Source organism: Schistocerca nitens, chromosome 2, assembly GCF_023898315.1.
Source record: "Schistocerca nitens isolate TAMUIC-IGC-003100 chromosome 2, iqSchNite1.1, whole genome shotgun sequence".
Classification (NCBI taxonomy): domain Eukaryota; kingdom Metazoa; phylum Arthropoda; class Insecta; order Orthoptera; family Acrididae; genus Schistocerca; species Schistocerca nitens.
Window position 1 is genome coordinate 302215064 of NC_064615.1, and position 14239 is coordinate 302229302.

Below are 14239 nucleotides of genomic sequence, written 5' to 3' on the forward strand. Positions count from 1 at the left end.
GGAAATGGATAGGTTAAAGTTACATATAGTAGGAGTTATGAATACAAAATCAAATAGGGGTAATGCAGGAGTAGGTTTAATAATGAATAAAAAAAAAAAAAATAGGAACACAGATAAGCTACTATGACCAGCAAAGGGAATGCATTATTGAAGCCAAGACAGATGCAAAGCCCACATTGTAGATGTTCCACCTGCTTTGTCTATCTCTTCATTTGATGTCCTCAGTTTCGACATACCGCGCTGCTACACTGGCTGAAAAATGGGTTGTGAATTCCAACACTGACTACTGTAAATAATGTAGCCGACAGATGCTCAGTTGCATTTCACTGTCTTTTACTTTCACTTTTCACAATCTCCCATATACACATGTAATATGGCCAGTGCACAATTGTTTAACTTTCCATAAGCATCATTAATAGTTAGCAGGTGAACATCCACATACTGTAGCAAGAGTTTACTGTTGAACATCTACAAACAGTAAAAACCTAACCACAAAGTTCACAGTTCTTGAAGAATAGAAAGGTATGTATGGAAAAAGACAATGTCATTAGTTTTACACTCGGCCTATTGGTGTAACACTTATTTCACTGTAAAGTTGATACATTGTTGCCGTTCTAGCCAAAACACGTTCCTCCTCTGAAACTCAGCCATGTGAGACCAAAATTTGGGCCCTTACATATCATCACAATATTAGGTACTGAAACTGCACATTATTTAAAGGTAAATTTACAGAAATTACAATTAAAACTTAACTCATTCAATTAACGGATACACCGAAAAACTGCGTCTTTTTATCAGTTTCTTCTACTACTACAAGGGTTAAGCTGAATTATTTGTTTAAAGGATGAAATTAACATATATGGTTACGTAAACAATACTTTTGACAAAACTGTTAATTACTTTGGAATGATGTGGGCAGATGTGGACTCTGACCACAATTTATTGGTCATGAATTGCAGATTAAAACTAAAGGAACTGCAAAACATATTTCCGACTAGTGCCAAATAGATACTTAAAGAATACTACCCTTTCGTCTTCCAAATGTTTACAATTATTACAGAATTTATATGCCAACAATAGAATTTAAGAGACTGGAATTCAATAGTAGGAAAAAGGAAGATAAGGACAAATAGTAGGTGAATATGGACTGGTGGAAAGGAATGAAAGAGGAAACCATCTGGTAGAAATTCTACAGAGAGCATAATTTAATACTAGCTAACACTTGGTTTAAGAATCATGAGAGAAAACTGAATATGTGGAAGAGACCTGGGGACACTGGAAGATTTCAGATTGTTTATATAATGATCAGACAGAGATTTAGGAACCAGATTTTAAATTGTAAGACATTTCCAGGGGCAGATGACTCTGACCACAATTTATTGGTCATGAATTGCAGATTAAAACTAAAGGAACTGCAAAACAGCAGGAAATTAAGGAGATCAGACCTGGATAAACTGAAAGAACCAGAGGTTGTAGAGGGTTCCAGGGGGAGCATTAGGGAATGACTGACAAGAACTGGGGAAAGGAATTGTAGTAACACGGTTCACATTTTCTGTCGCACTTCACATAGCGTAGACCGGGAACTGTCTCCTAGGCATGCCCGATGTGAACTCGCTGGGCATGGCCCGTGCTGACTGAGTTGTTGTTGTTGTTGTTCCGCTGGCAGAGGTCGCGGCCGAATTCTCGCGTGCCCTCTGGTGGACGGGACTCTACCTGCGGCAACTACCGTCCGTGATGTGCTGTGCTGATGTGCGCCTCCCGCGATCTTTCTGGTGGCTACTGCACTACTCCTCCTTTGGGGGGTGAAGCCACTGTGATCCACCCACTGCGTCAGAAGGTGGAGCATCGTGCAGGAGCGATGACTTCCACGTCCATCGGAAGGCTGGAGTCGAAGGGATCTGCCAACCCTCGAGCCGGAACCTTCGAATACGGCTGGAAGTGACCCAGACGAAGAGGCCCCTGTCGTCCCAACACAGGAGCCCATGACAGAACGGGAGACAAACCGTCTAACTCCGGATCCTGGTCCACCTTGGGACGAGCAAGACCCAATGGCGGGGACGATGGGGAACGGACGACCACAGGTGGACCAGCTTCCGGAGAAACCGGGCCTGCGAGGGGGGCCGGCTCTCGCTGGGTCATCTGTAACGATGGCGATGACGGTGCTGGACCTACTGGAGGCTGCCAAGGCTGAGAACCATCGCAGTGTGGCGGAGTCACAGGGGGGAGGGGCGGTAGCGTCCCCTGAGAAACCAACACGGGTGCCGGCAATGGGGAAGCCGGTGCCCGAGGGGTCGGAGTGTGAGTGCCCAAATGAGGACGTAGCTGATTTTGGTGATGACGTACCTCCCGGTCCCCTGCCTGCAAGGTAAAGAGCCGGTGCCCATTTCGGCACAGGACCACTGCCGGTATCCAACATGGATTGCAACCAAACCCACGTGCCCAGACGGACATACCTGGTGGAAAGCCGGGTAGTCCATTTTGCGAAGATGGGCGAGGACCAGGCCGGAGGAGGTGCAGCAGAGTCCTAGGTTGGCGCCCGTGGAGGAGCTCTGCGGGGCTGTGTTCTCCCATCGGTGTGGTCCGGTATGCCGTCAAGAAAAACGTCAACGCCTCCTCCGCAGGAAATTCGTTCACATACTTTTTCATCTGCGTCTTAAATGTGCGCACCATGTGCTCGGCTTCCCCATTCGATTGTGGATGAAAGGGGGGAGAGCAAATGTGCCAAATACCGAAGCGCCTACAAAAATCCAGGAAGGTCTGCGAAATAAACTGAGGTCCATTGTCCAAGACCAAGGTGACTGGCAGACCCTCCACAGAAAAGATTTTTGCCAGTGCCTGGATTGCAACTTCTGAAGTGGTTGAGGAGCAGCGAACCACATAGGGGAATCGGGAATAAGCATCAATGACTATGAGCCGAAAGCCATTGAGAAACAGGCCCGCAAAATCGATGTCAACACGTTCCCATGCCTGGGTTGCAGGCGGCCATGAAGAGAACGCTGACCTGAAAGAGGCCTGTTGGCTCACACACTGGGAACAGGCGGCCACCAAGTGCTCAATTTTTCTGTCAATACTGGGCCAGTACACGTCTGCGAGCCAAGGTTTTAGTACGGGAAACATCCCAGTGCCCCTCATGTAATAACGTGAGGACTTCCCTTCGCAAACTTGCAGGAACAACCACGCGAGGAGCTGTATCATCGGTAGCCAGAAGGAGAACTCCTTCCAAGACAGAGAGGCAGTCTCGTAGAACAAAATAATTACGAAGAGGGTCCGAGGCCCGGCCTGGAGGTCGGGATGACCAGCCCTGCTGAATGAGGCGAACTAATTGCCGGAGAACTGGGTCAGCTAGCGTTTCCCTGGCAACTCTAGAACTAGTGATCGGGAAGCCATCAACCGCTTGGCGGGACGCCACATCCAAATGAAAACACAATCTCCTCTCGATCGAACTTAGGATCCGGGCCCACCGGAAGACGGGAAAGATCGTCGGCGTTGGCATGCTGTCCGGTAGGGCGAAAATGAATGTCATAATGGTACTTAGAGAGGAACAAGGCCCAGCGCTGTAGTCTGTGGGCCGCCCTATCCGGAATCTGAGAGGCGGGGCCAAATAACAATATTAACGGCTTATGGTCAGTGATTAACTGAAACTTCGTGCCATACAAGAAAGGGTGAAACTTGGTAACAGCGTAGACAATGGCCAAAGCCTCTTTTTCCACCTGGGAGTAATGGGCCTGCGCGGGACTAAGAGTTTTAGACGCAAACACCAATGGCTGCTCGGAACCATCCGCATTGCGATGGGCCAGGACCGCCCCCACCCCATACTGCGAAGCATCTGTAGCCGGGACCAAGGGCTTATGGGGGTCAAAAGTAGCCAAACAAGGCGCTGACGTGAGGAGGCCCTTCAACGAGGTGAACGCTCGCTCGCATGCAGGCAACCAATCAAAAGGAACACCCTTGCGCAGAAGGCAGTACAGGGGGCGGGCTACGGTGGAAGCCCTGGGAATGAACTGGTGGTAATAGGCAATCTTGCCTAAAAAAGCTTGTAACGCCTTCAGCGAAGCGGGCCGCGGAAGGTTGACGATACCTTGGACCAAACTTCCTAGCGGCTGGACGCCGTGCCGAGAGATGGTGTAGCCCACATACTCAATGGACGGTTGGAAGAAGAAGTTTGACTTATGTAGTTTGCAATGCAAGCCCACGGACCTGAATTTGAGAAAGAGGGTGGGAAGGTTGTGCAAGTGTTCCTTCGTGCTGCGGCCTGTAACAATGTCGTCGTCTAGGTAATTAATACAATGAGGGATTGTCGACGTGACGTGCTCAAGATAACACTGGAATATCACCGGGGCACTGGATATTCCGAAGGCCAACCGCTGGTATTGGTAAAGGCCAAACGTGGTGTTGACGACCGCCAGCCGTTTGGAGTCCTCATCCAGTGGTATCTGATGATAAGCCTCCGAAAGATCGATTTTCGAAAAATATTGGCCTCTCGCCACGGCGGAGAACAATTCATCAGCCCGAGGCAAACGATAAGTGTCCACCACCAATTGGGAATTAATGGTGGCCTTGAAATCGCAACAAAGACGTAATTTTCCTGAGGGTTTCCTGACAATAACGAGGGGCGAAGCCCACTCACTAGAAGAAATGGGAAGAACGACCCCTAGGGCTGTCAGCCGGTCTAGCTCTTCCTTTACCCGAGGGCTGAGAGCCACGGGGATCTGCCTCGCGCGGAGAAAACGCAGGTGAGCCGACGCCTTCAACTTTAAGTGAGCTTCAAAGTCTGAAACTGTATGGTGTCAGCGATAGAAAAACCGAAAACTTGAAAGGCATCCAAGCCAAAAAGATTAGTGGAGCTCGCATCACTGACAACAATAAAAGTAATAGGCCGAGTGACTGATTTGCAAGTCACGTCGGTAATGAATTGACCCAGTAGGGGAATGAACTGTTTACCATAACCGCATAGATGCCGGTAAACTGGCGCCAATGTGGGCAACCAAAGGTAGGAGTAAGTTTGTGCATTCAACAAAGAAACTGCCGCTTCCCCGCATTTACTTGCAGTTGTAATCGGCGCGACCGAACCGACACCTCGATAAAGAGTTTGTGTGCCGATGCGTCTGGAGCCTGGCCCGATGAAACTTCCTGAATGTCAACGTCCATGTCCTCTGTACCTGCTTCCTTCGATTCTTTTGAGGCTGAGCGGCAAACTTTAGCAATGTGCCCTTTTTTATTATATTTGCGACAAACGGCCCAATGCTGGGGGCACTCTGACCGATCATGATAGATATAGCACGACGCACAGGACGGTAACAGGGGCCGGCGGCCGGAACTCTGTTTACGCGCCATGCAGGAGCAGCCGTAACGGCCGGATTGTACCGCTCACACGTTATCCACCCCGGGTGCAGTGGACGTGGCCGCGCCGCCCTGAAACGCTGCGACGTCGCACCACGCTTCCAACTGTTGACCAGTGGCATGAGAGACTTCATACGATTGAGCAATGGACAGGACTTCAAGGGAAGGGTCTTCTAACTGCAGGGCCCGTTGCCGGACCTCCCTATCAGGGGCCGAATGAACAATGACGTCACGCAGCATAACGTGGGCATACGACTCTCGCGACTGCTCCGTGACAAAATGACACTTGCGACTAAGATGATGCAGGGTAGCAGCCCACGCCAGGTAAGACTGATGGGGCTGCTTCTTGCATTGATAGAACTCGACCCTAGCCGCCACAACATGCATGCGGCAGCGATAATATGAAGACAGCAATGAACACAATGCGTCAAAAGACAAGGACGAGGGTTCCTGCAACGGCGCTAGCTACCACAAAACTTGATACAGTGAGCGAGATATCCAAGACAAGAAAAGAGCACGACATACCTCCGCATCGGCAACATGAAACACCTGAAAATGCTGCCAAAGGCGATGTTCATATGCACCCCAATCCTCCGACGTCTCGTCATACGGGGGGACGGGAGGAGGGAACGGCGCTGGAGCAGACTGCGTGGAGAGCAACGCCGGAAGCGCTTTTTGATGATGGCCATGAGCTCCATCTACTACTCAACCAAAACCCGCACTAAATCCTACATGCCGTGGATAAGCTGCGAAACCGGAACAAAGACACAACACATGAAAGAACGACCCTACTCGTCGCCAATTGTGTAGTAACACTGTTCACGTTTTCCGTCGCACTTCATATAGCGTAGACCGGGAACTGTCTACTAAGCATGCCCGATGTGAACTCGCTGGGCACGGCCCGTGCTGCCTGAGTTGTTGTTGTTGTTCCGCTGGCAGAGGTCGCGGCCGAATTCTCCCATGCCCTCTGGTGGACGGGACTCTACTTGCGGCAACTACTGTCCAAGATGTGCTGTGCCGATGTGCGCCTCCCGCGATTTTCCTGGTGGCTACTGCAGGAATATAGAAGAATGGGTAGCTTTGACAGACAAAATAGTGAAGGCAGCAGGGGATCATGTAGGTAAAAAGATGAGGGCTAGTAGAAATCCTTGGGTAATCAAAGAGATACTGAATTCAATTAATGAAGTGAGAAAATATAAAAATGCGACAAATTAAGCAGGCAAAAGGGAACACAAATGTCTAAAAAATGAGATTGAAAGGAAGCGCATGATGCCTAAGCAGGAATGGTTAGAGGACAAATGCAAGGATGTAGAAGCATATATCAATAGGCGTAAGATAGATACTGCCCATAGGAACATTGAAGAGACCTTTGTAGAAAAGGGAACGACTTGTATGAATATCAAGAGCTCAGATGGAAAACGAGTCCTAGGCAAAGAAGGGAAAGCAGAAAGGTGGAAGGAGTATATAGAGGGTCTATACAAGGGAGATGCCCTTGAGGGCAATATTATGGAAATGGAAGAGGGCATAAAGGAAAATGAGAAGGGAGATACAATACTGCATGAAGAATTTGACAAACCACTGAAAGACCTAAGTCGAAACAAGGCCCCGGGAGTAGACAACATTCAGTTAGAGCAACTGATAGCCTTGGGGGAGCCAATCACGACGAAACTCTTCCATCTGGTGAGAAACATGTACGAGACAGGCAAAATACACTCAGACTTCAAGAAGAATATAATCATCCCAGCTCCAAAGAAAGCAGGTGCTGACAGGTGTGAAAATTACCGAACTATTGGTTTAATAAGTCACGGCTGCATAACACTAACACGGATCATTTACAGAACAATGGAAAAACTCGTAGAAGTCAACCCCGGGGAAGATCAGTTTGGATTCCAGAGAAATGTTGGAACACACCTGGAACACTGACCTTATGACTTATCTTACAAGACAGGTTACAGAAAGGCAAACCTACGTTTCTAGCATTTGTAGACTTACAGAAAGCTTTCGACAACTTAACTGTAATACTATCTTCCAAATTCTAAAGGTAGCAGTGGTAAAATACAGGGAGAAAATGGCTATTTACAATTTGTACAGAAACAAGAGGGCAGTCATAGGAGTCGAGGGGCATCAAAGGGAAGCAGTGGTTGAGAACGGAGTGAGATAGGGTTGTAGCCTATCCCCAATGTTATTCAATCTGTATATTGAACAAGCAGTAAAGGAAACAAAAGTAAAATTTGGAGTAGGAATTAAAATCCATGGAGAAGAAATAAAAACTTTGAGGTTTACCAAGGACATTGCAATTTTGGCAGAGACAGCAAAGGACCTGGAAGAGCAATTGAACGGAATGGACAGTGTCTTGAAAGGAGGATATATGATGAACATCAACAAAAGCAAAACGAGGATAATGGAATGTAGTTGAATCAAGTCGGGTGATGTTGAGGGTATTAGATTAGGAAATGAGACACTTAAAGTAGTAAAGGAGTTTTGCTATTTGGGGAGCAAAATAACTGATGATGGTTGAAGTAGAGAGGATATAAAATTTAGACTGGCTATGGCAAAGAAAGTGTTTCTGAAGGAGAGACGTTTGTTAACATCAAGTATAGATTTAAATGTTAGGAACTATTTTCTGAAAGTATTTGTACGGAGTGTAGCCATGTATGGAAGTGAAACATGGACAATAAATAATTTAGTCAAGAAGAGAATAGATGCTTTCAAAATGTGGTGCTACAGAAGAATGCCGAAGATTAGATCGGTATATCATGTAACTAATGAGGAGGTACTGAATAGAATTGGAGAGAAGGGAAATTTGTGGTAAACTTGACCAAAAGAAGGGATCGATTGGTAGACACATTCTGAGACATCATCAAGGGATCACCAATGTAATACTGGCAGGAAGCGTGTGGGGTAAAAATTGTAGAGCTGAACACAATAAGTGTGTGGGGTAAAAATTGTAGAGATGAATACAATAAGCAGATTCAGAGGGCTGTAGGTTGCAGTAGTTACTCTAAGATGAAGAGGCTTGCACAGGATTGAGTAGCATGGAGAGCTGCAACAAAAGATTCTTTGGACTGAAGACCACAACAAGAACAACAACATAGAAATGTACATGTGATCTACAACCCAGTGGCACTTATTTATGAAATTTGGAAGAATAACTAACACAGAGACCAAAACTGTATCAAGAACTTTTTCACAAATTTGCCATCCAGAACCCCAACAAGTTGTCCTTAATTCCACAACGCATCCTGTTAATATTTTGATATGGACATAATTAAACAAATCGGAATGAATCCAAATGAAATTATGCTCAGTTTCGATATGGTCTGTTTGTTCACAGAACTACCATCGAAAGATACATTTAAGTCATTTGCAGACCACTTCCCTTGCAAGGATATCAAATAGTTTTACCACACTTTGATAACCACCTACTTTTTCTATACAGGTAGGTATAATGAAATAACTGGTGGAACAGACAGTCGGTAATTACTTTATGGACCATTTTGAAAAACCATTAAATTCAGTTTCTCTTTATCCGTATTCCTTCTTTTGTTATGGTGATGACACGTTTATAATATGGCCACAATGGATTGAAGCTCTTCACCTGTTAATTCATCATATAATTAGTATGCATCCCAATATTGGGTTCACTGCTGAGACGGAGAGAAGGAAAGCTACTTTTTTTACATATTTTGTGTGATGGAGAATTGGCTGGGCACTCCTTTTACCAGAGTCCAACATATACTTAGCTAAATCTCACTGTGCACAGCTTTCATCATCCAGCCCAAAATAATGCAGTTTTAAATGCGTTGATACACTCAGAGCTTACACTGTTCCTGACAAGGACCACTTGTATCGTGAGATCGGGTTTCTAAAAAATGTGTTCTAGAAGAATGGCTATAGTGAATGAGCTATTACATTAGCCATCTCTAATGGGAAGGGGGAAAAAACACACAAATATTGTATCAGATTATGATCAACATACTGCACTTCATCCTTTCTTCAGACCTACAAAAATTAAAATACGCAAAGTGGCAGACATGATATTCAATCCATATTTGTATCATTGGAGAAAATTAAATATATAAAAAACACAGACGATGTGACTTACCAAATGAAAGTGCTGGCAGGTCGATAGACACACAAACATACACACAAAATTCAAGCTTTCGCAACAAACTGTTGCCTCATCAGGAAAGAGGGAAGGAGAGGGAAAGACGAAAGGATGTGGGTTTTAAGGGAGAGGGTAAGGAGTCATTCAAATCCCATGAGCGGAAAGACTTACCTTAGGGGGAAAAAAGAAAAAAGGACAGGTATACACTCATGCACACACACACACACACACACACACACACACACACATATCCATCCGCACATACACAAACACAAGCAGACATTTGTAAAGGCAAAGAGTTTGAGCAGAGATGTCAGTCGGGCGGAAGTAAAGAGGCAAAGATGTTGTTGAAAGACAGGTGAGGTATGAGCGGCGGCAAATCGAAATTAGCGGAGATTGAAGCCTGGCGGATAACGAGAAGAGAGGATATACTGAAGGGCAAGTTCCCATCTCCGGAGTTCTGACAGGCTGGTGTTAGTGGGAAGTATCCAGATAACCCGGATGGTGTAACACTGTGCCAAGATGTGCTGGCCGTGCACCAAGGCATGTTTAGCCACAGGGTGATCCTCATTACCAACAAACACTGTCTGTCTGTGTCCATTCATGCGAATGGACAGTTTGTTGCTGGTCATTCCCACATAGAAAGCTTCTAGGCAGGTCAGTTGGTAAATCACATAGGTGCTTTCACACGTGGCTCTGCCTTTGATCGTGTACACCTTCCGGGTTACAGGACTGGAGGAGGTGGTGGTGGGAGGGTGCATGGGACAGGTTTTACACCGGGGGCGGTTACAAGGATAGGAGCCAGAGGGTAGGGAAGGTGGTTTGGGGATTTCATAGGGATGAACTAACAGGTTACGAAGGTTAGGTGGATTGCAGAAAGACACTCTTGGTGGAGTGGGGAGGATTTCATGAAGGATGGATCTCATTTCAGGGCAGGATTTGAGGAAGTCGTATCCCTGCTGGAGAGCCACATTCAGAGTCTGGTCCAGTCCCGGAAAGTATCCTGTCACAAGTGGGGCACTTTTGTGGTTCTTCTGTGGGAGGTTCTGGGTTTGAGGGGATGAGGAAGTGGCTCTGGTTATTTGTTTCTGTTCCAGGTCGGGAGGGTAGTTACGGGATGCGAAAGCTGTTGTCAGGTTGTTGGTGTAATGGTTCAGGGATTCCGGACTGGAGCAGATTAGTTTGCCACGAACACCTAGGCTGTAGGGAAGGGACCGTTTGATGTGGAATGGGTGGCAGCTGTCATAATGCAGGTACTGTTGCTTGTTGGTGGGTTTGATGTGGACGGACGTGTGAAGCTGGCCATTGGACAGGTGGAGGTCAACGTCAAGGAAAGTGGCATGGGATTTGGAGTAGGACCAGGTGAAACTGATGGAACCGAAGGAGTTGAGGTTGGAGAGGAAATTCTGGAGTTCTTCTTCACTGTGAGTCCAGATCATGAAGATGTCATCAATAAATCTGTACCAAACTTTGGGTTGGCAGGCCTGGGTAACCAAGAAGGCTTCCTCTAGGCGACCCATGAATAGGTTGGCGTACGAGGGGGCCATCCTGGTACCCATGGCTGTTCCCTTTAATTGTTGGTATGTCTGGCCTTCAAAAGTGAAGAAGTTGTGGGTCGGGATGAAGCTGGCTAAGGGAATGAGGAAAGAGGTTTTAGGTAGGGTGGCAGGTGATCGGCGTGAAAGGAAGTGCTCAATCGCAGCGACGCCCTGGACGTGCGGAATATTTGTGTATAAGGAAGTGGCATCAATGGTTACAAGGATGGTTTCCGGGGGTAACAGATTGGGTAAGGATTCCAGGCATTCGAGAAAGTGGTTGGTGTCTTTGATGAAGGATGGGAGACTGCATGTAATGGGTTGAAGGTGTTGATCTACGTAGGCAGAGATACGCTCTGTGGGGGCTTGGTAACCAGCTACAATGGGGCGGCCGGGAAGGTTGGGTTTATGAATTTTGGGAAGAAGGTAGGCCCCCTACAAAACCTTTCACCTGACTCCATCAATCTCCTGACCCCACCGACACCCCGCACACCTACCTTCTACATATGTCTGCTTGTGTCTGTATGTGTGGATGGATATGTGTGTGTGTGCGAGTGTATACCTGTCCTTTTTTCCCCCTAAGGTAAGTCTTTCCGCTCCCGGGATTGGAATGACTCCTTACCCTCTCCCTTAAAACCCACATCCTTTCATCTTTCCCTCTCCTTCCCTCTTTCCTGACGAAGCAACCGTTGGTTGCGAAAGCTAGAATTTTGTGTGTGTGTTTGTGTTTTTTTGTGTGTCTATCGACCTGCCAGCGCTTTTGTTTGGTAAGTCTCATCATCTTTCTTTTTATATATATATATATATATATATATATATATATATATATATAATGATGCAGTATGATAAGTAAGAAAAATACTACACTCTGGTACCATATAGAACACACACGATTTAGTGATGTCTCCATGACATAATTCTGCCAGTTAAATGAAATACCACATAGCTAACATGTAACTCCTGACAATGAGAGGAAGTCATTGAAAGGTTGAGATTGCTTACAAATCTGACCTAACAAGGAACCCGTGGAGCATTTAACTATAAATATATGATAGCTGTGGTGCAAATGAGGTTAACTAAAAAGAGGATTCGCCAGCATCAAATTTCTGCAGCTATGCAAGGGGCTACAGGATAGAGGCTATTTTTGTCAGTGAAGGCAATTCTAGCGGCAAACAACTAGAGGAGACTACAAGTATCAAGTAACCTTTTTGCTTAAAAGAAAAGGCACAGCATTTAAGAAGTCTTTCTTAGTTCCTCATTGTCATATTCAATCTGTGTCATTAGTTGACTAAAACTATATTCTATCTGGAGGAATTCTTTAAATCAAGAACTATCAATTTTACAAGTAACTTAAAAGTGAAAACCTGTTTAATTTCAGCTATGCCATATTATAGTTTTCACCTTGCTATTGCAAGTACTTGTACAACACAAAAATGGTCCAGTAATTTTCTGGTCTTCACTCCAATGTAACTCAGCCAAATTTGTATCTAATGAAAGCCTCCATTTATAGAAAAAAATGTTTAGGTCCCCAGACATTTGTTAAAAAGGGATTTTATTGCATTTATTCAACAATAAAAAAATAAAATGATTTGAACAGTATTTTTCACTACAAAATGAAAATGCAATAAATTTTCTAAGAAAGTTAATGAAAAGACTAAAATCAATCTATATTAAAAATGGTTTAGCACATATCTTACATAACATTAATTATATAGACAACACGTAATAAGTGCTGGTAAAGATAGAATGTAAATAGTAATGAAAGATCTCAGTCATTCTTAATATACCTCAAAAGTGTAACGCATCTTCGAAAATATCGCTAAACCACCAAAGACTTGCAATATGGGTAACATTCATAACTGACAATCTTAAATGAGCACAATCTAGTTATTCTATAGACAAAGAAAATTACATGAAAGGCATTTTGATGGATTTATTTTTTTATTTACAGTGGAAATACTATTACAAGAAATATTTAATTTCGCAATGGAGGGATGTGTGGGGGACAAAAATTGCAAAGGGACAGCCAAGGTTCAGAGAGATGCAGTTGTTATGCACTCACGACAAAGCTTACAGAAGAGAGACTGGTGTAGAGAGATGCATCAAACCAGTCTTTATACTTGAAACAGCAACAGCAGCAGCGACAACGACAACAACACTCATAAGTCACAAATACATCGGTTACTTGCATAGCAAGTTCCTCAAGTCAAATACTAATATGTAAGGCAATTACTTAAACTTTAGAACTATCATTACTTAAAAGTAGAATGGTTTTCTCATCTTCGTGAAAAATGGAAGTCTCTCTTACTTCAGGGGCAGCCATGAGTAGAGTTGGAATAATGTTAATATTCAGCCTACCTTTATTAGGTTAATACTCTTCTTTTCTTCAGAGCCTATTTCATATTTCTTATCTGGTGGCATGAAAGATAACAATTCTTTTGCAATTCCAAGATGACCCTCCAAGACAGCTTCATCAACAAATGTCTCTCCAGTCTCCTTTACATTCTCCTGTTGAATTGAGTATGTTATTAGAAACAGATTTCAATAGCCATTTATCTTACACTATTCTAGACTATTACCAAAAGTAATACTTTCGTAATAATTATGATTTCTGTGTTCACTTCTTGAGATTCTTTGAGGATTCAACAGACCTGTGACAGTGAATCATCAGATCATGGATAAAATGGCTTTCGGCAGAAGAACCCAAAACAATTGCCATCTAGCCAACGTGTTAGTAATACATTTCTGAGGATGCAGACACACACATTCACTAATATAAATTTAAGAACAAAGATGATGTGACTTACCAAACGAAAGCACTGGCAGGTTGATAGACACACAAACAAACACAAACATACACAGAAAATTCAAGCTTTCGCAACCAACGGTTGCTTCATCAGGAAAGAGGGAAGGAGAGGGAAAGACGAAAGGATATGGGTTTGTGTGTATGTGCGGATGGATATGTGTGTATATGCGAGTATATACCTGTCCTTTTTCCCCCCTAAGGTAAGTCTTTCCGCTCCCGGGATTGGAATGACTCCTTACCCTCTCCCTTAAAACCCACATCCTTTTGTCTTTCCCTCTCCTTCCTGATGAAGCAACCGTTGGTTGCGAAAGCTTGAATTTTGTGTATCAACCTGCCAGCGCTTTCGTTTGGTAAGTCACATCATCTTTGTTTTTAGATATATTTTTCCCACGTGGAATGTTTCCCTCTATTATATTCACACACACATGAATATAATAGAGGGAAACATTC

The 14239-nt window shown here is 44.6% G+C and overlaps 1 protein-coding gene across 1 annotated transcript in view; it reads right to left on the reverse strand.

The window, feature by feature from the left end:
• The window catches only part of LOC126236057 (probable ubiquitin carboxyl-terminal hydrolase FAF-X), a 346675-nt gene that overhangs the window by 125825 nt on the left and 206611 nt on the right, over window positions 1-14239 (reverse strand). Inside the window, exon 25 of the mRNA XM_049945098.1 lies at window positions 13342-13491. Coding sequence (XP_049801055.1) covers window positions 13342-13491 — 150 coding nt within the window. The remainder of the gene's footprint in view (window positions 1-13341; window positions 13492-14239) is intronic.